The sequence below is a fragment of the Carettochelys insculpta genome, chromosome 1, assembly GCF_033958435.1.
Source record: "Carettochelys insculpta isolate YL-2023 chromosome 1, ASM3395843v1, whole genome shotgun sequence".
NCBI lineage: Eukaryota > Metazoa > Chordata > Testudines > Carettochelyidae > Carettochelys > Carettochelys insculpta.
This window is the reverse complement of record NC_134137.1, coordinates 164,534,731-164,559,590: the sequence shown is the minus strand read 5'-3', so window position 1 is coordinate 164,559,590 and position 24,860 is coordinate 164,534,731. Positions and strand designations below refer to the sequence as shown.

The 24,860-nt window shown below is 42.9% G+C and overlaps 1 protein-coding gene across 1 annotated transcript in view; it reads left to right on the top strand.

The window, feature by feature from the left end:
• Positions 1–994: 994 nt before the first annotated feature.
• TMEM47 (transmembrane protein 47) overlaps positions 995–24,860 on the top strand; it is a 46,446-nt gene continuing 22,580 nt past the window's right edge. The window contains exon 1 of the mRNA XM_074994659.1: positions 995–1,381. Coding sequence (XP_074850760.1) covers positions 1,156–1,381 — 226 coding nt within the window. The 5' untranslated portion in view covers positions 995–1,155. The remainder of the gene's footprint in view (positions 1,382–24,860) is intronic.

Genomic DNA, 24,860 nt, shown 5'->3' with positions numbered 1-24,860 from the left:
CTCAAAAGCACTCCCCCTTTGCACTCAAAAGCATTTCCCCTCTGCATTTTGGTTTTCCTCCCTTCCCCAAACTGATTCAAACTAATGTGCGGGGTGTGGGGGGGTGGAGAGGGGAGGAGGACGGTCTAGTAAATCTGAACCAGACTGTGACAAACCCCGGTTTCTTTAAAAACCCACCGAACACCGTATTTTCCCCAAGCCTGGCTTTGGTGGCTTAGTTCTCACGGTAACAAATTCACCGGTAAAACAATCTCTCCCCTATTAGCAACTGCGTAACCACAGTCAGGCATCCCGGATGCTTGAAATCATAGGTGTCCATCGAGGCCACGTCCCACCCGACTTCGAAACCCAGAGGTCCACGGAAAGGCCGGCTGGGTGGGCTGCGAAGCCCGATCTGGCCTGCAGGGTGCCGGGCTGCAAGCCTTCCCCCCGAGAGCCCGCGGCTCGAACGGTCCCTAACGGGGTTGGGCTTGGGGCTGCCCAGCTGGCGGGAGAACGGAACCCGGCCGCACTGGAACGGGAGGAGGAAAGCCCCTAGGTGGCGTCAATTGGCAAACGGGCTTGACTGGATACTGCGCGTACTGCTAGGTCCCCCCCGGGCCCGAGCAGCGCTCCCTGGGGGCCGCCCGGCGCGGGCGGGAAGGAACTGGGGGGCGGGGGAGCAGGGGACAGAGCGGGAGCGAAGGCCGGCGGCCCGGCTGGGGAAGAGCGAAAGTTCCCTAGAACTTTGTCCCGGGGAGAGGAGAGCGCAGCGCAGCGCGGCGCGGGCAGGCGCGGGGCGGGGGGATCCCATCGGCCTCCCTCGGCCGCCCCCTGCTCCCCGCGGCGCTCGCGCACCAGGCTGGGGCGGCTGTCGGGGAGGGCCGGGCGGCGGCTCCGCGCCTCTCCCTCCCCAGCTCCCGGGAGGGAGCCCTGGGCGTGACGTGCGTGGCTCGGAGGGGGGCCCCGGTGCGCGCTCCCCCGCCAGGGGGAGGGGAGAGGGGAGGAGTGAGCTGGGCAGAGCCGGAGCGGGCCGTGCGCGCTGCCTCAGAGCCCGGGGAGCGGCGGCGGCTGCACCTGGTGCGCTGCGGAGCCGGGGCCGCCGCTGTCCGCCGCGGGGCGGCTGCAGTCAGTCCCCCCCAGCGCGGCTGCCCGCTCGCCCTTGCCGCGCCTCCCATGGCTTCGGCCGGCAGCGGCATGGAGGAGGTGCGCGTGTCCGTGCTGACCCCGCTCAAGCTGGTGGGGCTGGTGTGCATCTTCCTGGCGCTGTGCCTGGACCTGGGGGCCGTGCTGAGCCCGGCCTGGGTCACGGCCGACCACCAGTACTACCTGTCCCTGTGGGAGTCCTGCCGCAAGCCCGGCAACTTGGACAGCTGGCTCTGCGAGTCCACCCTGCGCAGCGGTGAGTTCCCGCCCCCGCCCCCACGGGCACCCCTAGCCAGCGGCGCCCCCTGCCAGGCCGCTGCGAATCCGCCCGCCTCCGCCCTCGCCCAGCGGCTCGCCCTCGAGTCATTCATTCCCACCGACCCCCCCGTCTCCGGCCCTCGCATCCTCCCCTGGGGAGCACCCCAGCCTCCCGCCGGCCCTAGTACCGCCCTAGCCAGTCCGCTCCGCCACTCGTTCCACCATCCACCGAGCCCTGGCCCCACCTCCCACCCTGATCTACCAGCATTGTCTCCAGCTCCCTCCCTCCGTCCCCCGCCCCAGGTATCCCTGTCTGCCGCCTCTCAGTCCCCTTCCTCTCCCTGGGCTCCGCTCTGCCCTTCCGCACCCCAGTCCTCCACTTCTGCTGCCGTCCCTCCAGCCGGCTGATTCCAAACGGACGGATCCGCCGTAGGGGTGAGGGAGGCACAAGTGCGGAGAGCGCTGGGAAAGGTGCTTTCCCGGTTTGGGGCCGGAGAGGGTGAAGCCTGTTTGTTAGTTTTGGAAAGTCAGCTAGGTGGTTGCATTGGTCTTGTTTTGGAGCCCTGGTGGCTCAACAAAGACAGAACCAGTGTTGGAGAATAAGACTTATATCACATCTCCCCTCCAAAGTGACCCGCACGCAGGATCTGCCTGTAAAGTTGTGCCTTCCTGACACAGCGGGTCAGCCTAGACAAAAAATAAAATGCTATTTTATACTTTGGCCTGAAATGACATCCTCTGGATTCTGTCACTTTTTTTTCGCTCCTCTCTGCCCCCTGCTTATGCATTGCCTTCTTTCAAGCCATGTCCTTTCTTCTCCTTTCATGCTCCTTTTGCCCTATTGCCACTTTGTTCCTTTCGGTGTATTGGTGGTTCTTCACCTTTTTGAGAGTGGGACACCTTGCCTATTCAGATAGGGCTTGGGGTACTCAGCAAGTGTCTGTAAATGAAACAAACTGCTGGTGCTGGATTTCACTCATTTTAAAAAACCTTTTTTTTCTTTCCTTTTTTTCTGGTAAGGCTTCATTGCAAAACCTTGTGGTGTCTCAGTGGAAACATGTACAAGTTAAATCAAACCCCACACTGAAAATAAATTGTTGATGTATCTATTTGGGTCAGATGTTGTCTCAGAATTTTAGTAACCATGCAGGGAGCTGTTTGCCTGGTTTTATATTTATCATTGATTTCTTCTTTTCCTGACTTCTCTGAAATCCTTTTGTATGTCTCAGAACCTAAGTTCTACTTGAAAACAATACAGAATTCTCCAAATTGATTGTCCTAAAGCATTATTTGGTTGTCATCGTGTGGGGTGATATTTGAGGGGGTTTAGTGTGATGTGTTTTAGACTTTGTAGTGCACAAATTACTCTTAAAAATGTCATCCTGGTTCAGAATTTAAACAAACTTTGGAAGACAGCTTTTTTTTCCTTCAGTATAAATGTAAATTTATGTAGGAATGTCAGCTTCAAAGTGTCTCCTTAGCAACCTGAATCCTTTGCCCCTTTTCTGTCTCCTGAAATAATATCCCCTTGATTGCATAAAGACTTTTCAGATGGCTTCACACCCTCCGCTTCTTTCACTGTGTTCGCCCCTTCCCCCGCAAAAGAATGTGGAGAATTAAAAGAAGCTGGACAGTGCAGAGCAGCATTTGACGGTTGTTAATCTGTCCCTAACAGTTTTGTCAATCATCTATGCTTTTCTTCTATTTTCATGGAAGACCCGGCGAGCGGGCAGGTGGGTGGAGAACGGGGAATGGACTAGAATGTCCAGTCTTCCTGGAAAGCGCATGTTAAAAATTAAAGCAAATCTGCTGCCCTCACCGGACCCTTTCTCTAGCCCTCGCAGACATTCTTGACTGTTTGATTCTGTTCCAGTTCTTTAAAACAGCTCTGCTCGGTTTCTTGTAAGGAGAGCCAGGTTTCACAAGCTACTGGGGAAGAAGTACATGATTGTTGTGCTTCAGGTGACCAGAACAAGCCCTTTATTTTCTTCGTGTTTGGCACATGATCTTACTCTCAAAGGGAACCTGAAATATGAGAAACTGTGCTGTTCTTTCTGCACCCTCTTCTCTTTGGAGCCAGAAACAACTCATTAAAGTCGATGCAAAGGCCCCTCTGCATTCAGTGAGAGTTGAATCAGACCCATATTCCATAACATCATGTGTTTTTGCTTAATATTTTAAGTACAATTTCTCACTTCATGAAAAATATAATAAGCAGTATATATTGGAAACCTTTGTCACTAGGCTTAGGGTTCTCAAGTGCTATCAAAAGAGCAACTTTGTTGTGTTTGCTCTTACTGAGAGCGACTGTAGCTGAAAATAATCCTTTTTTCCTATTTTTGTCCATGACAATACTTCCGCTGCTTAGTATACATCCATTTTTGAGGGGTATTTTTGAAATTTTAACCAACTGCCACATGGCTTTCTTAGGTGTATTATATTTACAACTGTGTGAGCACTTCCCAGTATTCCCAGCTCTGTGTGTTCAAAAATCATGGTCAGGTCAACAAAATCATGATCTTAGCATACAACTAATGGGATTTTCTAAATGTAAATACGTTTCTAGAGCTGAAAAAAGTGGGTCTATCCCATGAAAGCTCATCACCTAATAAATTATTTTGTTAGTCTTTAAAGTGCTACAGGACTGTTTTTTACGTTTTGGGGTTCTTTGTGTTAATTGCCTCCTGGCTTTTGAGTCTTTATGGTTCACGTGGGTCATGTTTTCAAACTTTTCTCTGCAAGCCTCAAGGCTAGAGCCTGAATTTAGTTTTCAATTGTAAACTGAGATTTTTACTTAATCACATGTACAAAGCTTGGGCTTTAAAGAAAAGTTAAAAAAGAATCATGCAACTTGCAAGAGTTGGTTATGCCAATTGAGAGTTTTAGGAGTTGTACTGTAATATAAATTTTGTCTGGAGCAAAAACTTAACATGCCTATGTGAAAATCTGTCAAATGTAAATAGAAGTTGGGCTGTTGTTTTTTAAATATGTGGGACTAAAGTCAAGGATGTACAGGATATAGGTGCTTTCTTTACATTTGTTTTTAAACAAAATCTTTCAGGTTGTTATTCTGAAGTGGACTAGGCCCTTCTGAAATTTTAATATATTTAAGGCAAAAGAAGTTAATGTTTAAGTAGGGATTACTGGGCGGGAACACTTAATTTCTCATGACATTTCTATGTAATTAAATGTTCCTTATATACAAGGGTATAACATGTCCGTAATAGGTTATTCTGAAGGCCCGAACTCCAGAACCATATGGTGCTTGTTTTTTTTTCTTTTTGACAATAGACCGTAGCCAGTATAGTCTACCATATCACAAATACTCCAATATAAACTGGCAAACAGATCAGTTCTGAAGGAAGCATTTGTATCAGGCACACAAATGTATATTGATTTAAATACAATATATACTATGTGCTTCATAGACCAAAATGACTCCTTGCAGAGCACGATGGCTTATTGCATCAATAATGCACATAAAAATATTTATGAATATGAATGAATACAGCTAACAGGTATAAAGCCTTATAAGGTGCATATATATATTTATTTTAGTAAATTACTTAAATACATGTATTTACCATGTTTAATTCCCTTTAAGAAGAGTATACCCTTTACAAACTTCCATGAAGGTTTAGTAGACAAAACAATCCAAGGGAGTAAATACAAGGAGGGTCTTTATACATATTTAAGTTTAGTCATCGGAAGACATTGAAGGTAATCTGATAATCCCTCCTTAAATTGGAACACAGTGCATATTAAGAGGAATAACTGTAGTTTATGCTTCAAATCCTGAGTATAATAAACTGTTCTTAAATAATAAAGTAACTCTGACTGTCCCTGTTTGGTGTCAGGTAACTTGCACATGTTTAACCTAAATTATACACTAGATAAAAATTTCTAAATTAACATGGTCAATAGCCTTGGGTGATACACGTGCTTATTTTGAATCTGGGCACTTGTTCCAAAGCAGAGTTGCTAGCTCAAAAGTGACATTGTCCAGGGAAGAGCAGGACCTTTGGTCTAAATAGGTAGATATTGATGCATATTTATAAAAAGCTCAGTAAAATAGGTAGGCACTACAGTACCATCTTCTGACTTACTATAAACAGAACAAATATATAATTTTATGACATCTAAAAAAGGAAGTTAAACAGGAGTAGAAAATTAATATTCAGTTCCACAGCTAATGTGAAAATTCTTATATTTAATGATGTATCCCAAAAAATTGTATGTCAAACTAAATAAAATGCAAGTGCAGCTTATTTCTCTCTTCTGCCATGACAGAAAATGGAATTTTAGTTATTTTTCTTTGCAGATTTCCATAAGTTTGCAGCATTCGTTTCTGTCAGTAGTAGGGAAACCATTAATCATTGTATAGTAATTCAAGATAACAGACTGGAGCTAAAGGCTTGTTGTGTTGTTTGAAGAAGCTCCCCTCTTTTAAATTGTCAGTTTGTGTGAACTCAGTACAAAAGTAAAAAGCTTACTTCAAATGTGCCATCCAGCAAATTTCTATTAATAATAATTAGCATTTATACAACACTTGAAACACATTCAAAGTGCCTTAGAATCACTAATTAATTAATCATGCTAATGGCCCCATGGTGTAACTACCTTCCTCGTTATATTGGTAAGAAATCTGAGACAAAATGACTGTCCAAAATTATACTCTGGCTAACAGAAACAGAATTAGAGGTCAGATCCAGGACCTTTTCATGCCAAATCCTATGCTCGTTCTGCCATGCATAGTCCCTGTACAGCATACCATGAAGCACACTGCTTCAACCTTTGCAGAGTGACTAAGCTAAACAAGTTCTCCAGTCGACCATCTAGGAAGCTTATACATGGAACCCATCATTACACCTGCTATAGCAAATGCAAAGTTTGTGAGTGTATGCATTCAGATAATGATACTCAGCAGTTTTTAAAGCTATAAAGATACTTTCAATAACATGTTTCCTATTCAAATTACTGTAACTGCTTTTGTGCCTTATAACTTTTAAAATTTAACTAAACAAAACCGCAGTCGTGTGGCACTTTAAAGACTAACACAATGATTTATTTGGTGATGAGCTTTCCTGGGACAGACCCGCTTCTTCAAATCTAAGCTCATCACCTAGTAAATCATTGTGTTAGTCTTTAAAGTACTACATGACTGCTGTTTTGTTTGGTTAGAATACAGACTAACACGGTTATGCCTCTTACTTTTAAAACTGAAGAGACGTTTAGTGCTTCTTATAATAGAAGGGTTAAATATTTGATGAGAATTATATTTAGAACCAAGTGGGCTGTAACCTTGGCCAAAGATGATGATATAGGATCCAATCAAATAAACAGGAAGTGGTAAGTTGTATTGCTTCATATATTTTTTTTTACTTGCTTCAGACTGGTAATATAAAGGCCATCATTTTGACAGAAAATGCTCTTTGAGCAATATTCAAGCGCTAATAGTTTTTCACAAGGAATGAGTTTTGCAAGTGTTAGGGAAAAATTGCCCATTAGCTTTAAGCACTCTGGTAGTTCTGGTAAATAATGACAATTCTGGCAAATAACATCTTTGCAGTGTGAAATACAGTATATTCTCTTTCCCCTGCACCATTTCCAGTTGTTGAAATATTACAAGCCAAGTGCTGTGCTGTATATGTAGGAGCTCAAAAAATGGTAGATTAGATTCTTTTTACCTTGAAAAGTTTGCCTGGTATCATTTTCTCCTTCCCTTTCTCTTCACTAGCTTACCTATAATTCTAACTTTCTAAGGTTTCTAAGTTTCCCAGCAATTAGTTTTAACACAGTAAACATTCTGTATGAACATCAGAGCAAGGTCACATGTGCAGTGCAGAAAATTCCTAGGCATATATTACATGGCAAATAAATTATAGATTACCTGATTTCCCGTAATACTGTGCTTGCCTTGTGGTAGTAAATTGATTGGCTAAAGTGATGTCTGATGTATAGCTGCTTTTAAAAAAGTGTTAAGCATTTCACATCAGGTGTATCTTTCATCCGATGAAAACACTTCCTTAGTAATCACCTAAAGAATGGTCCCATGAGATCTTATAAGCTTGTGCAAAGTGAGGTTGGACAAGCGAGAGCAGCTGGCCTAAAAAGGAAAAGTTGTATCCAGGTGCTTATGGGGAGTTTTTTGTTAAATAAAAAATAATTTTTCCTTTGCTTGGGAGCAAAATGTAAATGGCCAAATGATCAAGTTCATGGTAGCTCTTAAGATTCAGATAAAACAAAGTATGTAAAAGAGTCCTTATAATGGGCCAGGTGCTTGCCGTCCTGGTTCAAACCACGTGTTAATGTGTCGAATTTGAATATAAAAGAGAGTTCTGCACACTCTCTGTAGGCAATCCCTAAAGTTCCTTTTCAGTAAAACACAGACTTTCAGGTCATAAACAGAATGGCCCATGCCATTAAAGTGCTGGCTGACAGGTTTGTGAGTTAGGAGTTTTTTGGTGTCTGTTTTGTGTCCATTGATTCTTTGTCGAAGAGTGTTTACTGTTGCCCTATATACATAGTATGTGGGCATTGTTGGCACATGATGGCACATATGATGTGAGCTGAGGAACATGAGAATGTGCCTGTGATTCTGTGAATAACCTGGTTAGGTCCAGTGATGGTATCTCCAGAATAGCTATGTGGACAAAGCTGGCAACAGGGCTTGTTGCAAGGAAAAGTTCCAGGATTGGTATAATGGTGATATAGCCTGTGGTTGCTGATGAGAAGCCTCATAAGGTTGGGAGGTTGTCTGTAAGAGAGAACAGGCCTGTCACCTAGTGCCTCGTGGAGTGTGGCATCCTGATTAAGGATTCGTTGTAGGTCTTTAATGGTGCGTTGCAGTGGCTTGAATTGAGGGCTGTAGGTAATGACCAGGGGTGTTTTGTTTTTGTTTTTTTGGGCCTATCTTGAAGCAGCTGATTTCTGGGTATTTGTCTGGCCTTGTCGATTTGTTTTTTTATATCTCCTGGTGGGTGATTCAGATTTATGAATATTTAGTAGAGATCTTATAGTTTTTGGTCTCTGTCAGTGGGATCAGAGCAAATGTGATTGTACCTAAGGACTTGACTGTAAACAATGGATCTTGTGTGTACAGGATGGATAGAAGCATGTAGGTAAGTATAGAGGTCAGTGGGTTTCTGGTAGAGTGTGGTACTGATCAGGCGATTATTGATTTGTACTGTAATGTCCAGGAAATGTATCTCTCATGTGGAGTGGTTGAGGCGTGAGTTGATGGTGAGGTGCAGATTGTTGAAGTCTCTGTGGAATTCTTCTAGAGTCTCTATACGATGGGTCCAAATCATAACGATGTCATCGATGTATCGTAAGTAAAGGAGGGGTAATAGGGGACGAGAGCTGAGGAATCATTGTTGCAGGTCAGCCATAAATATATTAGCATATTGTGGGGTCATGCGGATGCTCATAGCAGTTCCACTAATCTGGAGGTATAAATTGTCCCAAAATCAGAAATAATTGTGGGTGAAAACAAAGTTACAGAGGTCAGACACCAGACTGGCTGTGGTGACGTCAGGGAAGATATTCCTGATTGCTTATAATCCGTCTTCATGTGGCAGTCTCTGTAATGGTGTTAAAGATAGAGTGGCTGGATAACCCAGTTTCCTACTGGACAGTCAGGTTGTAAAGTGAACTTGCCAGTGTCTGGTCAGACTTACTGATGGGATACCCAAAGTTGGCTTCCTGTGGTCAGTGGGGAGGGGGGGAACAAGTCCCTCCCAACCTGAGAAGAGATGGGCGACAGAGAGACAGAGCAGTGAGAGGCAAGGGGTGGAGAGGGAAGGAATGAATGTGGGCAGCTGCTCAGGGGGAAGCGGCTGGTCAATATTGGGTACTTGCGGGGAGAGGCAAGTGTAGGGGAGGTTTCAGCACTTCTATTGACATGCCTATTTTTCAAATACTGTATTGTTACAGTCCAGTCCTATGTCATTGTAACTGTATGTGTGCTCTTATAGGAAGATTGATGAACTAGTGGCCAGTCTTCTGGAGTTCGATTTAGCACGCCGAGTGGGGATGCACTAATTCGAACTGTCGTGGTGCAGCCATCGACCCCAGTACTTCTGGCATTTGTAAGGAGCAAGAGGAGTCAATGGGAAAGTTTCTCCTTTTGACCTTCCGGTGTGTGGACGGGGGGGAAAATCCATTTTAGATAAATTGACTCTCGCTAAGCAATTCTCAGAGCTGGATTTACTTATCTAAACTCATTTTATCTCCTAGTGTAGACTTGGCATAAGTGCTTTTTAGAATTAAACTGGACCCCGTGGAGGGGGCATTGTCATCTAGGTTCCATTTTTTGGCCCAGCCTGATTAGGATGAAGAAGATCAGGAATCACAGGAGATTGTGGGGATGACAAGCAGTGTTCCTTGTAAGCAGAGTGCTTGGGTTGTCACCCAGGAGAGATTTAGGTGCCTCCCAGCTGATTAGAAGAGTGCCGACAGCTGGCAGCACATGTTTCTACTGAGGGTACACAGCTCCAACTGCCTCACTGAACATAACAAAATTTATTCTGTACAGGATTAGAAAAATGTAGAGGGAAAGTTGATGGCAAGACAGTGAGATCACTCTAGGAGCCTCTCTCTGTATTTTTCCCCAAAGTTTGTTAAAGAATCCACAAAAGGAGTGATGGAGAGAACAGCCTATCTCCTCAGGATTTTGTCCACCAATTAAGCTCTGTAACAAAGAGGGAGCCGTGCTATTCTATGTGCTATCAAAACAGAAAAGCAGTCAAGTAGCCCTTGAAAGACTACCAAAATAATTTATTAGGTGAGCTTTCGTGGGACAGACCCACTTCTTCAGACCATAGCCGTACCAGAACAGACTCAATATGTAAGGCACAGAGAACCAAAAACAGTAAGCAAGGTGGACAAATCAGAAAAAAATTATCAAGGTGAGCAAATCAGAGAGGAGAGGGGTAGAAGGGCGGTGGGTGAGGGAAGGTCAAGAATTAGATTAACCCAAGTATGCAAACGAGCCCCTATAGTGACCCCCACCTTCTACCCCTCTATTCTCTGATTTGCTCACCTTGATAATTTTTTTCTGATTTGTCAACCTTGATTACTGTTTTTGGTTCTCTGTGCCTCAAATATTGAGTCTGTTCTGGTATGGCTATGGTCCAATTAAGCCTAGTCTCTGACATAACAATTTTGATTGATTGATTTCTGGGGTTACAATTGTCTTGTTTACTGAGATTTTAGTTCTTGCTTTCTCACTTACCAAGATTTTAATAGAATCTTAAATTATAACCGTAGATCTTTTTGTTAGGAATAATTTATTTTTGCCTCCCTGCCACAACTATTCCCATCAAAATATTTTATAGGTTAACGTTGACATTTTATGAACTTTTACAGGTAAGATCACAATTAGCATAAATTTATGGGCCCAACTATCACAACAGCAGCAGATTAGAATGAGAGCCTCAGCTGGTATTTTATGTGAGTAAAAACTATTATTTAGGTCTTTTTGTAAAAATGGCAACTCTCCACCCCTTAGGTGTGACTCCTAAGTATAAAAATATATGCTGGGACACATTGTTCAACTAATAATAATATTTTTTATTTTAATATGCTTTATTCGGACTTCGATATTTGATAAAATAGTTATTGCCTCCAAAATGCCTTGTCCTAAAACAGAAGTGGAACTTGGTGGTATTAGATATTTAGTTTATAAAAATACTTTTGTCTGTTCCCATGATTGGTTGCTTTCAGTGCATTTGTAAACTTAGATAGGTGTGCTGAGGACCAAAATTGAGTTTTATGTCACAAACAGAGCAATGACTTAACCAAGTATTTGCACTCAAGTCTAAGAACACGGTTTTTACAGCCACAATAGTTCTGATTCACACACTGTGGCTTCATGTGGGCAGGGTTGGCTTTAAGTAAATAGTAGCAAGTGCCTAAGAATTTGCTATAATTTACAAAGATAAAAGGGGCAGTCCCAGTGATGCATGATGATGGGAACAGCATGAGCACCTAAATAGCTCAGAACTGTCACTTATAGCAGGGGTGAGCAAACTTTTTATGTCAGGCCCCGCTTTTCATCCCTGCAAGTAGCATGCAAATGAGGCTGATTGAAAATGAAATGAGGCACATATTTAAATAGCTCATGCCTCATTTGCATACTCCCACAGGATCTCACTTCCGAAAGAGCTGTTTTCGAAAGCCAAAACAGCTGTGTAGACAGGGTTCATTCGGAAGGAAACCCCGCTTTCAAAAGCACCCTTCCTCCTGAAAAAAATTAGAAGGGTGTTTTTGAAAGAAGGGTTTCCTTTCGAATAAACCCCATCTACATGGGTGTTTTGGCTTTCGAAAACAGCTCTTTCAAAAGTTAGATCCTGTGGGAGTATGCAAATTAGGTGTGAGACATTTAAATCTGTGCCTCATTTGCATTTTCAAACAACCTCTTTTGCATGCTCTGAAAGGGAGGGGCAGTGTAGACATAGCTAATATGTGCCAAGTATCTCTGTGAAGTCAGCCATAAGGAGTGAGTACGCAGAACCATCTTTAGTCTGATCTTGGTGGCCCCAGTACTCTGCACTCATGTCTGGGGATAGTGACTGCATAGAAGACAATGGCCTGGCTCTGGGTTGGTGGGAATGGAAAGATGGTGAGAGAATTTCATATCCCCAACACCTCTGCACTCTGCATGCATGGAGTCCAAATTACCTTTCCAAAGTTATTTGTCCCAGTACTTGGTCTGCATATGGATGGAGTAATTTCACAAGAGCTTTGTGTTGGTCACTGTATTCCTTTTATGCTACTAACTTCACTGACTTCAGCAGAGTTACTCCTAATTTACATGGCAATGAGAAGAAAATCAGGCCTAGTCTCCTAATCTTTTCATATGGATAATTCTAAGAAAACAGGTGTTTGCTGATCAGGTACTGATCTACCTTGTGTTGTGCTTTAATGGTGATTTATTTTTCTCTATTGTTGATTTTTTTTTTGGATAGGGTGACTAGATGTCCTGTTTTTACAGCAGTCCCATATTTAAACCCTCCTGCACGTGTCCTGACTTTTTATTGTCCCCTATTTTCTGTCTTACGCACTACACTGGTGGGTCCTGCGGCTGGTCGAATCCCTGCTTACCAGCTGTTCATCCACCAGTGATGAGTCAGGGGGTGGGGAGGGGTCCACTGGCTGACTATAGGGGTGTGTGAGCAAGGTTGGTGGGATAGTGATGCAGTGGGCTGGGTCAGCCACTCCCCCTGCTTGTCCATCAGCACAGCCCCCACTGCAAGGCTGTCGGCCAGCAAGTCTCCATCTCTTCTACCATTTCTCAGTGACACTCACTATGAGTTGCAGTAGCTGGTGAATGTGAGGAGACGCACAGTGGTGGCCAGTCACATGTCACGTCTGAAGCCCATTTATTGGCCCTTTACATTTCTGTCTTGCTGACCTCTCTCTGCTTTGCCACTTTGCCCCTCAGCAATCCTTGTGCTTCTCCATATGCCCCCAACCCCCACCGCAATGGACGTGACCCTTTCTCGGTGCTGTATGGAGATCCAGCCCCGGCTGAAGTGTTCAGCTCACCAACAGCCCAGCTGGCAGGTTCCTTCCTCCGTTCACTTCCTCTGGCTGGGCCAGAAACCTAGGAAAGCTCAAGACCCTCTGGCCCAAGGCACTGTTCAGTAGGAGACATTTGGTGAAAAAGCCCCAGGCAGCTCTGGCATGGGGAAGCCTCTTTGCCCCCCTCAGCTAAGCCCTGGAGTGAAGGATTGTGGTAAGGAAGTGATTTCCAGCCTATTCATGACCCAAACATGCACCTTCTTCGCACGTCTTGGCTCCCACCCTGGGTTCTGCCCATCATGGGGCTTCCTGTGCTCTAAGCACCCACACTCTGTTACTGAGCCACTTTTCTGGCTAGGTTTACTGAAGCTCCTGTAGTCAGGTTCCTTGGGCTCTGGAGCACAATGCAGCCTTAGGGCTTGCCCCTTCTTGCCCGCGCTGTAGCCACAGCACAGAAGGTGGCAGGATCATGTCAGTGGCCAGCGGCAGCTTGGAGGTGTTAGCTGCCTTTCTGTGGGTGGGAAGGGACAAGCTGCTTCTAGTCACAGGGGAGTGAGAAAGGGAGAGGGGGAGGAAGATGGAGAAAGTGATGACCTTGTCAAAGGCAAGGGCCAGATCATGCCTAGCCCCACCTTCATCCCCTGTAACTGAAAGCAGCTCCCATCCCTTCCCTCCCACGTACTGCCAAAAGGCTGCTGGTGGCTGCATTCTGGTATGAATCCTGGCAGAAAATGGGGTGGGGGGGTGGGATGTGACCTGAATGTCTTCCCCCATGTGTTGCTTTTGGACGACCTGGCACCAGGTACCCAGAGAGGCAGGCCAATCTAAGGAGCTCTGCCAGGCTTGGAGGGCAGAGAGAGCTAGGCAGGGAGGGCCGGGTTGGTCACCCCCAAATGAGATTCGTGTATGGGAGTGTGTGTGTGTGTTCACTCCATGTGTGTATGTGTGTGTGGGTATAAGGGTGTGTTTGTCACCCCCTCACCCCATGTGTGAACCCCAAACTGCATAGTCTCAAATATCATTGAACTCGCTTGAATGCAAGTAATTTACAAGCTCTCCAGTATTCAGGATAAGGAAATACACTCCACCCTGTTTTTGGAGATTCATAAATATAGCATAAGGAAAGGTGTACAACTATTTATAACTGCACAAATCACATTTTGAAAATGTAAAGTCGTTAGAAATGTCTCATTTTCTTATTTCCTTCATTAGTTAATTGCTATGATACTAAGTGGGCTGTACTTAAATTCTTTTGCATCTTCTATAGGTTTGTCAATTTTTCTACGTTTCATGTGGCACATCGTTTCAGGTTCATCATTCTTTGATCTAAATTCAAAACTCTGAGGAGGTATTCTGTTGCTTTAAATCTGTGGGAAGGTGCTTGTGGTCATTAGATGTAATGCTGTTTGTAATTGCTGGAACTGAGAGCACTCTCTTCTGGGAGTCTGGAAACACAGGAAATAGGAAGAAGGGAGGAGATGAGCTGGAGGTTTAGGAGAGCTACAGAATGATGCAGCAGCTTTGTAAATAGTTTCATGTTTGTAAATAAAATCCTGTTGAAGTTTGTTAGTACCTTGCTTGCACGATACAACATTTTGGTGACGAGGATGGCTCTTCTGCCTTCGAACCCACCTGCCCGCTTTCTTCAAAGTCTAGGTGAGCCTCCAGTTGCTTTTACTGTCTGGAGTCAGATGTTTGAGACTTATCTGGTAGCAATCAGTGCTACAGAGATTTCTGAAGTGAGAAAAAATGCTCTGGTAATCCACTGCCTTGGAGCAGAAGGGCAGCGTATATTTTACACTTCCCCCCTTGCAGATGATAAATATGAGAAAGCACTCACTGCATTAAAGAACTTTTTTGTGCCCAAAGTGAACGTAGTAGCTAATCACTACAGATTTCACTAGTGGGAGCAGAAACCAGGGGAAACTATAATGCAGTATATTGCTTCTCAGAGGAGTCTGATTGTAACTTGTGACTTTGGGAATATGGCAGATGAGGGGATTAGAGACCAGCTCATTGAGAAAAAAAACCAACAACCATGTTTCGTGTAAGAAGATGCTTGCTTCTAGAACCACAACTTACACTGGAAAAACAAATATCCATTGCTATCCAGATTGTCAGCTATAGCAGAAGCCAATATAATGAGCATGGATACAGGAGACTCAGTCCAGGCCATGCCTCCTTTACCTTCACCAGATGGTTCACTGGAGGATGAGGATGAAGCAGTTGCACTTATTATAAGCAGTTGCACTCTTACTGCAGTTATCAGAGAGTAATTCCAAGCTGCCTTGTTTAGCATGTCCAGTTCAACAAAAGCTATGGGAATTTCTGACAGAGATGGCCCAGCAATCCTAAAAAGCTTGATCCAATTTTGCTGCCTTATTTTAGAGGCCATGGGAAAGTTCCTTTGCTTGATATATGTGAACTATGAGGTACACGCTGACTACTTGTGCTAGAAGAACTACAGTCAAAACTCAACCACCTGGCACACGATGCTTCTCAAGGAATTGTCAGAACCAAACAGTAACACAGGATCTGTATTGGTGGCCAGGAATGGACTTCCAAGCTGAAACTGAAGCAATCATAAAATCCTGTATCACTTGCCAAATGCTTGATAAGACAGCAGTGGCATGTACTCCACCACTACAGCCTGTTCCTCTTCCAGATTCTGCATGGAAAAAGGTGGTGATTGACATCATAGGACCCTTTGATACTCCTCCAATTGAGTGTCATTATGCCATCACTTTAATCGATTATTGTAGTCAATGGCATGAAGTAGCATTTACATCACAAACCTTTTCTGCTACAGTGATTAACTTCATCTCTACAGGTTTTAGCAGGGGAAGTAATCCCAGATAACTGGTTTTGGATAATGGTAGTGAGTTTACGTCCCTGGACTTTGAAACTCTTCTAGCAGAGGGGAACATTTTGCATAGAAGATCATCCGTGTATTACCCTCAAACCAATGGGGAAATTGAAAGATTTGACAGAAGTCTGAAAGAGAGTTTTCAAACAGCTACACTGGGAGGGTGATCGTGGATAACCTTCACTACTGATTTCTTGCAAGCATATAGGGCTACACGACATGACACAACACAAAGATCACTTGGGCTACATCGATACTAGACCCAAACTTCGAAATGGCCATGCAAATGGCCATTTCGAAGTTTACTAATGAAGCGCTGAAATGCATATTCAGCGCTTCATTAGCATGCGGGCTGCCACGGCACTTCGAAATTGATGTGCCTTGCCGCCGCGCGGCTCGTCCCGATGGGGCTCCTTTTCAAAAGGACCCCGCCTACTTCGAAGTCCCCTTATTCCCATCAGCTCATGGGTATAAGGGGACTTCGAAGTAGGCAGGGTCCTTTCGAAAAGGAGCCCCTCGGGATGAGACGCGCGGCAGCGGCGAGGCATGTCAACTTCGAAGTGCTGCAGCCTCCCGCATGCTAATGAAGTGCTGAATATGCATTTCAGCGCTTCATTAGTAAACTTCGAAATGCCCATTTGCGTGGCCATTTCGAAGTTTGGGGCTAGTGTAGACATGGCCTTGGAGAGTTACTCCATGGGAAACAGATGAATACTAAACTGAACGTTGCTGAAAACAAAAAAGCAGTGCAGTAGCACTTTAAAGACTAACAGAATAATTTATTAGGTGATGAGCTTTCTTGGGACAGACCCACTTCTTCAGATCTGAAGAAGTGGGCCTGTTCCACGAAAGCTCATTACCTAATAAATTATTCTGTTAGTCTTTAAAGTGCTACTGGACTGCTTTTTTGTTTTGATAGTATATAGACTAGCACAGCTTTCTCTCTGTTACTACTGAACATTGCTGGATTGTTAAAGTCAAGACGATGCACCAAAAGAGGATGATGCGAGAAAAAGAGTTGAACAGAAACAAGAAAAGTATAAGGCTTACACAGACAAATGGCAGGGTGCTAAGGAACTGAAGTTTGAGTGTGCTTCCTTTGTTAAATTAAGAAAACCTGGAATTCTATTCAAAAGGGACCATAAATTTGCACCTCTTAGAATCATTGACAAAAGGGGCTTGTACGTATCAAATTTCTGATGGGTGTCTATGGAATGCTTCTTATCTTGCTTCTGCCTGTGCACCAAGAGAAGATGATGCAAACACCCTGTAGCCAGACAGAACCCACCCCCCCTTTTGCTCTACTCCATCTTGCCTTCCCTAGGTGCTTCAGAGCACGAAAGGGTTAAAAGGAATAGCCCAGCCCTGGAATGCCCAAGAGCACAGATGGGCTTATCTTAGCCAGGGCCTTTGAAGCTCAGGAGCAAAGCTAAGAACAATGGGCTAATTAACAGCTGGGCCTCAGACTGCCCTTGGCTAATTACCATCAGTTGATTCGCCAGGACACTTGTCCCAGACATGAGGAAAAATCTCCCGCCCATGAGGACACAAATGCCCTCAATTTTCTCTACCTCACAGGTGTGAACTACACCCTTGAACTCCCTGTGAGAACCAGTATCAGATGGTTTAATTCAGTTAAACCAAGGAAGAAGCCTACGTGACCCAATGGGTATAAAGAGGGGTCCGGCAGACCCCCTATTTGAGCTCCAATCATCTTTCCTGCTGGACAGGAGGGTGGGGGTCTCCCCAGGTCCCCAAGGACGCTCGACTCCTGGAAAAAAAGGACAAAGGGACTTCTTCCCAAGGGATTGAGGGAAACTGGCCAAGCCACGTTGGTAATGCAGGGGAGAGGATAAGACCTGCTAGGTATTTTACTTTTTATTTCTTTTGCGCACATTTAACAAGTATAGATCTATGAACTAGAGTGCATGCTAGCTATTTGTAATCAAAGTATAAACCTTGTAACAATTGTAACCACAAGAGCTTAACTCATTAGGTAACAAATAAAGCAACATTGTAACAGTAAGAGATTAACTTGTTAGATAAATAAACAAAAGTAAAAGAGAGGAAGCCGTGCTAGTCTATACACTATCAAAACAAAAAGCAGTCAAGTAGCACTTTAAAGACTAGCAAAATAGTTTATTAGGTATAGTAAATAAACAAAGTAATTGATTAAGTGGTAACCTGACTCCTCCTGTTACTGTGCAAAGCCAATCATGAAACAAAGAACCTAGCTGCTTTTCAGCGGCTCTCAGCCTGGTCACTAGTGAGCTCTGCCCTGGCAGTTGAAATCTCATATTAATACAAGGGCATAAGTGGCATCTCACCTGACCATCGGCTAACAGACCCAACCCATGTTGAATGACTTCACCATAGTACCAACACAACAAGACATTGCACTAGAAACTGGGTTTGAAAGATGGTCTGCCTGACCCAAATGACCACCTGTCCGGACTAGAGAATGTTATGTAGCATTTACAGTCTTTTCAGTGTAATATTTCTGCTAACAGTATAGTGACTTGTTCCATATTTGTTGCTGTCATTAGAACAACAATGTTTATTTTATACTTAAGAACGCATCTTAAGAGAGGAGGGAATGTGGTGTTTAGATGTAAAACTGTTTGTAAATGCTGGAACTGAGAGCACTGGCTGCTGGGAGTCTGGAAGCACAGGAAACAGGAAGAAGAAGGGAGGAGATTAGACAGGGGCTTAGGAAGGCTATCATTTCATGTTTATAAATAAAATCCTGTTGAAGTTTGTTGGTACCTTGCTTGCATGATACACCAGTGCTAAACAGGAGGAGGCTGGGATAGGTCCTAGGTAGGAGCTCTACTGGGTAGTTGAGAGAATAATGTTATGGAAAATGTTATTTTCCATATTATAATAAAGTTTCTTCTTTTTTGGCACTGGAAAAAAAGGAATTCTTTCTATGTTTCATTACCACTGTTACACAAATTATCTTATTTTATTCCTTAAAAGCAAAAGGCTCAGTGAAGAACTTTGGTACAAATCAAAGGAACCATACTTGACTTTATCTTGTTTTTTGAAAGAATTAACTAAGTTTACTTATAGTATGTGAAAAAGCTATCATATTTTATTCAGTATATTATGTATTTGCACCGTTGCTTTTAGTTCAGAATTCTATGAAGAGAGAAAAGTATTTTCTTTTTCAGGAATGCACCAAAACATTAAAGCACTGACAACACACAGTACAGATTGACCCTTTAATCCAAAACTCTCTAGTCCAGCAATATTTGTAATCTGTCATGATTTTAGTTAGCTAGTTGACCATTTATCATGGGTGTGGCCAATTTTCCTGTGGTCCCGTAATGTTTATTTCCAGCCACCAATCCTCGGTCTCTGTGTTCTTTGCTGTTATTAAGCTGTAATTTACCTCTAAATGCCTTTAAGAGCAGTGGAAGTGTTGGTTATACTGCTAGACAATATTGACCTCCAATGGTCCAGCAAATTCTGTCGTCCTGCACCAGTCAGCTCCTGAGGGTGCTGGATTAAAGAGGTTCCACCAGTTTTTGTATGGCTTTTTCACATATGTACAATGAATGACCTATTTATTAAAAGGAATTATATTATTATAATTCTCATAACTTTGAGACTTTTATTCTTTTTTTGACTTGAGCTGATGTTACTCTGATACTGAAGTATCATTTTGGCAAAGAAATACTGCAGATAAAGCATCTTTAAAAAGAATGAAGATACAGCTGAATGCTTAGCTTTGTTTCATTTTATGGGATAGGAAGGAGGAGAGTGATACTTTTCAAGGTCGAGTTAACACTGTGCTTATAAATAGCTAAAAAACTGGCAGAATTTCTAAATAGATATGAAACTGAAGCTGTCCTCACAAAGGAAAAGGCAAAGACTTAAATATGACTTGCAAGTAAGTGACGAACTTAAAAAGGACCAGAACTCTTTATGTAAATGAGAAGAACTTTTGTATTTTAAAGGCTCATTTTGTGTTTTATATGGCACATTCTGGATGACGAAAATAAGTATGAAATTCTTCTGATTAAAAATCACATGAACTTTGCAAATTTTATGATACCCCAAAATAATAAAATTATTAGTAAAATCTCTTTGTTATAAAAACACCAGGATCGGCACAGGGCTGATTATTTTCTATGGCATTTACAGTATGCCCCTCAAGGGCATAAGTCAACAACTAGATTTTCAAATATATTAGTAGCTATGCATTGAAAGAAGTGTAGTTATTAGCGCTGATCAGTACACCAAATGCAGTGTACAGGTGCACCACAGTTTGGGGGCAAGTGCTGGTGGTGCTTCAGTAGGTAAACCTTATGGCCAAGTCTACACTAGCCAAAAACTTCAAAATGGCCATACAAATGGCCATTTCGAGGTTTACTAATGAAGCACTGAAATACATATTCAGCGCCTCATTAACATGCGGGCAGCCGCAGCACTTCGAAATTGACGCGGCTTGCTGCTGCACGGCTCGTCCAGATGGGGCTCCTTTTCGAAAGGACCCCAGCTATTTCGAAGTCTCCTTATTCCTATGAGCAGATGGGAATAAGGGGACTTTGAAGTAGCCGGCGTCCTTTCAAAAAGGAGCCCCGTCTGGATGAGCCACGTCAATTTTGAAGTGCTGCGGCCACCCGCATGCTAATGAGGTGCTGAATATGTATTTCAGAGCTTCATTAGTAAACTTCAAAATAACCATTTGCATGGCAATTTCAAAGTTTTTGGCTAGTGTAGATGTAGCCCATAGGTGCCAGCCTTTGTGTGTTCCAATAAGTACTGGTACTAGCATGAAACAGAAAGCTTGCACATATCTGAGGCACTCAACATGGGGGCTAGTCTACACTATTGTGCAACATTGGCACAGCACCTTAAGATGCAGATGTGCTACGCTGATGAAAAAACACACTCTAATCAGTATAATTACTCCACCTCAACTAAAAGCAGACACTATGTCAGTAGGAGAGCATCTTCTGCCGACTTAGCAAAGCTGTGGACAGCATTTAGGTCAGTATAACGCATGTTAACAGAAGCAGTGGTGTAGACAAGTCCTTAAAGTTACCACTCAAGTCAGGAGTAGCAGCTCTTGTTTGAGCTTCTGGCTCAGTCTAACTCAAACCTTCTGACTGGAGTGCCCTCTCCAGTCCAGTGTCCGTTCAAGTACATAGCAATTTGCAGAATTCTAGGCCAGGCTCAGTTACAGTCTTTCATGGAGGACCCTCTACACTGGTTCTCTGCCCAGCTGCCACTTCTTTTCCGTAAGTACCAGGTGCATCTGTGTCTGGCTTTATTGTCCCGCATCCCAGCCTGTTCCACAGGTGGCTGTGGGTATAGTCCATCTCTGTATCCAGCTTCTCTGCTGCTCCTGGCTAGCCATGCAACATCTGCGTCCACTTCCCTTACCTCCTCACTGGCCATATATAGTTGTCACTTCCAAACAGAGCCCGTCCTTTTCCTGGTTCAGAGCCATTTCCCTTTCCTGGTCAGGGGAAAAGACATGTATGGGGTTGGGAGGAAGAGGTCTGATGGGAATTGTAGTCCCCTTGCTGAGCATATCTGTCCCAGAAACCTTTCCCGAGGAATGTACAGTTACATACAAGGTATGTTACTCTTGATCAGGCAGGTGGAAATTAAAGGACACAATTGAGCTAATCATTCTTTACATGTTACCAACAACAAAAGCTAAAAGAATTTTAAAAGCTAATTTATGTAATGCTTCTGCATTTCTCTCAGCTTATGCAATGAAAGTCAGTTTCACTTTTGTTCATGATTGCCAAATTCACGGTCATGAAAGATGTGTCATGGATTGTGAAACTTGGTTGCCCCACATGAAATTTGGTCTTTTGGTTGCTTTTGCCCTCTACTCTACAGTTCCACCCAGGAGGCAGTGTTTCGCAAGTTGAGGGCCCTGACTTAAAAAGGAGTTGTATTGGGTTACATGGTTATTTTAGTGAGGGCTGCAGTATTGCCACGCTTACTTCTGCACTGCCTTTAAAGCCGGGCAGTTGGAAAGCAGCAGCTGTTAGCTAGGCCTGAAGGCAGTGCCCCACCAGCTGCAGCATAGAAGTAAGGGTGCCAGTATCAAATGTCACACCACAGTTGCTTCAGCACTGGTGCCTCCAGAGCTGGGCAGCTGAAGTGTGGCAGCTACTGAGTGATGGGCCTGGCTCTGCATGTAGTAGTGCAGAAATAAGGGTGGCAGTACCATTCCATACCATCCTCATTCCTGCGCTGCTGCAAACAGTGGCTCTGCCATCAGACCTGGGCTCCTGGCCAGTAGGGCAGCTCTCTTAGCTGCCCAGCTCTGAGGGCAGCACCATTGCCAGAAGCAGTGCAGAAGGAAGGGGAGCAGTATTGCAAGTCCCATGGTACTTTGTGACCCCACCCCGATCACCCTGCACAGCTCCTTAAGGAATCAGGACCCCTTCAATTATAGCACTTTGAAATTTCAGATTTAAATAACTGAAAAGATGAAATTTACATTTTTTTAAAACCTTAGAGCCTTGAAATTGGCCAAAATGGCCTGTGAATTTGGTAAGGCCCTATTCATGGCCAATTTCAGGTTCCCACTGTTGCAGTGTTTGGACTGCAAATACTTTGAGTGAAAATAGCTGTTTTCTTTGAAGCTTTAAAAATACAATGGAAATATTTCAACTGAGGTTAGATTTTTAAAACGGCTGTTTTTTTTTTTTTTTCCAAGAAACTAAGTATCAAAATTTGGGTTCAGATTTGAAGTTACCATGCTTTTAAATTCCAAATTATACAACATTGCCTGTCATTTAGTCATATTGAAAAGATTAGCACAGTTTCTGATAACTTTGTTGTGGTCACTGAAGTCTTGATATATTGATTCATAGTGTTGTATATCTTTCTATGATGTGCTGTACTATTACAATATAAGTGGATCATGTTTCAGAACCAATAAAACTAATACTGATCAATCAGACCTCAATTTTCAAAATTTCAGTCACATTCTTCCCTTTACACTTGTAAGTAATCACACAGAATTTTGGGAACTACCCACATATATAGAGTACCTTGTACATGGTTTCAAGTTTGGATCTTAACTTTTCGAGGAAGCATATTTTGCACGTCTCTAGAATAGATTTAGTAAGCTTATATAGGGAGTCACTACTCCTAATCATTTCAAATATATATTTAAATGAAGTTGAAAAAGAAGCCATTTTATTCTATTTTACTTTGTAAAGTTAATGCATTCATGTGACATCAACTTTTTATTTACCAGTGATATAGATAGAAGAAATCTTGCTTTACTGCTATTTATTATAAATCATTTCACTGCAATGTCATAGCTATATGTACTATAAAAGCATTCATTATAAAAAGAAACATATTTATTTAATAAATTCTCCTTTTAAAAGGCATCTTTTGCATTTTTGTTTTTTTCTCTATGAAAGAGGTTTAACAGTCTTCATATTATTTAAAAAAATATTATTTTGAATGTAGGCTGAAATTTCTCTCTGTACTGAGAACTTTGAAGGCCTGAGCTCACTCAAGTTCAGTGGGGAGTTCTGCATAAAAGCTGATGCTTCTATATGGCCCTGTGAGTGGAGACTCTGTGAACCAAGATACAAAAGGGGCAGTCCCTGTTGGAAATCCGAACTTCAGCCCAATAAATTTCAGCTTGGAATACTGCCTGTAGATAAAATAACTGTGCCTCAACTAATATTTGGGGATGAATAGAGAGAACTCAACTTTTGGTGTTTGGAACTGTGTGTTCTAGAAGTTAATTCCTTTAGTAATCCAGATCTTTTATATAGCAAAATGAGTGTTGATTTGTCTGCTTCCATTAGTTATGAAACATGGTGGTATGGCTGTTTTTAACTATTCCAAAATCATAATGTATCTGAGCTGGTAGCTCAGATGTTAGCCCAAACTTGCATCATGGGCTTGGACTATGATTACCACTTGATTGCTCTTTCTGCCTCATCTATTACCTATTTGCAGTCCTTTGGAAAGCAGTAGCATTCTTGACTTTCTGATCACCTTGTAGTTCTGGTGTCACACACCTTTATTTAAGGAGACATAGTGGCTTCTGATCAGCTTGATGATAACATGTAATCTCTGATTTGTAAGCATTTTTTTTTTCATTCTTTGGCTTCTCCATACATGTGCAACTCGATTTATACCAACACTCCTAGTGCTTTAGCTGTGAGGTGAGGTGGATTATGCGGTTTTTCTAGGTGTAGTGTTTTCTCTTTATATGGTTCCATGCTGGTGGGATGCTTCTGCATTTGATGTCGGTGAGTGTTGCTACGTTTATACATTCATTTTGCACCGCACTCCATTGCTGGGAGGGTGTCTTATCAATCTGTAACATAATCATTTAACCAAAATTTTATTCATTCACAATTTTCATTGTCATATATATCATCATTAACCAATCAGTCCTTGTAGCACTCCTGTAGGTAGCTAAGGCCGTATTTCTTTTTCAATAATAGTAAAACACACAGAGAAAGTAACTTCTTTAATTCCATACTGAGTCAGAGTAGGAGACTTGAAGAGTTCCTGATTCCCAGCCTCGTAGACAGTCCAGTACTGTATCTGAACCTCAGTCGCTGAGGCCCTGTGTTCATAGTGTCAAAATTCTCTAATGAACTGTATCTGTATGAGGGTTCTACCAAATTCATGGTCTGTTTTGATCAATTTCATGGTCATAGGATTTTTCAGTAATTAAAATGGCAGAGTATATGCATAAAAAATTAAGTAGCATGAGAATAAAACACATGCACAAATAGGCTTTTTCTGAAAACAATATATGCTGTTTTCCTTTAGAAATTCATCCAAAAACATCTATCCCCACATCAGCTTCTTTATTTCTTTCATCCATCACACCCATACTGCAGGTATGTGGGAACCCATATGTGCTTAATTTCTAATATTCTTTGCTTGCCTTTAAAAAAAATTAAGGGTTCTGGGCAATTTATTCCTATTGACTGGCTCATATTTTGGTAAAGTTTGATCTCTAAATCCATATTGAGAATGAGATCCTAAATAATCTCTTTATTAATTTTACATGCATCGTACACTTTGCTATTCCATTCCAACAGAAAAATCAGCTCTAGACATGTCA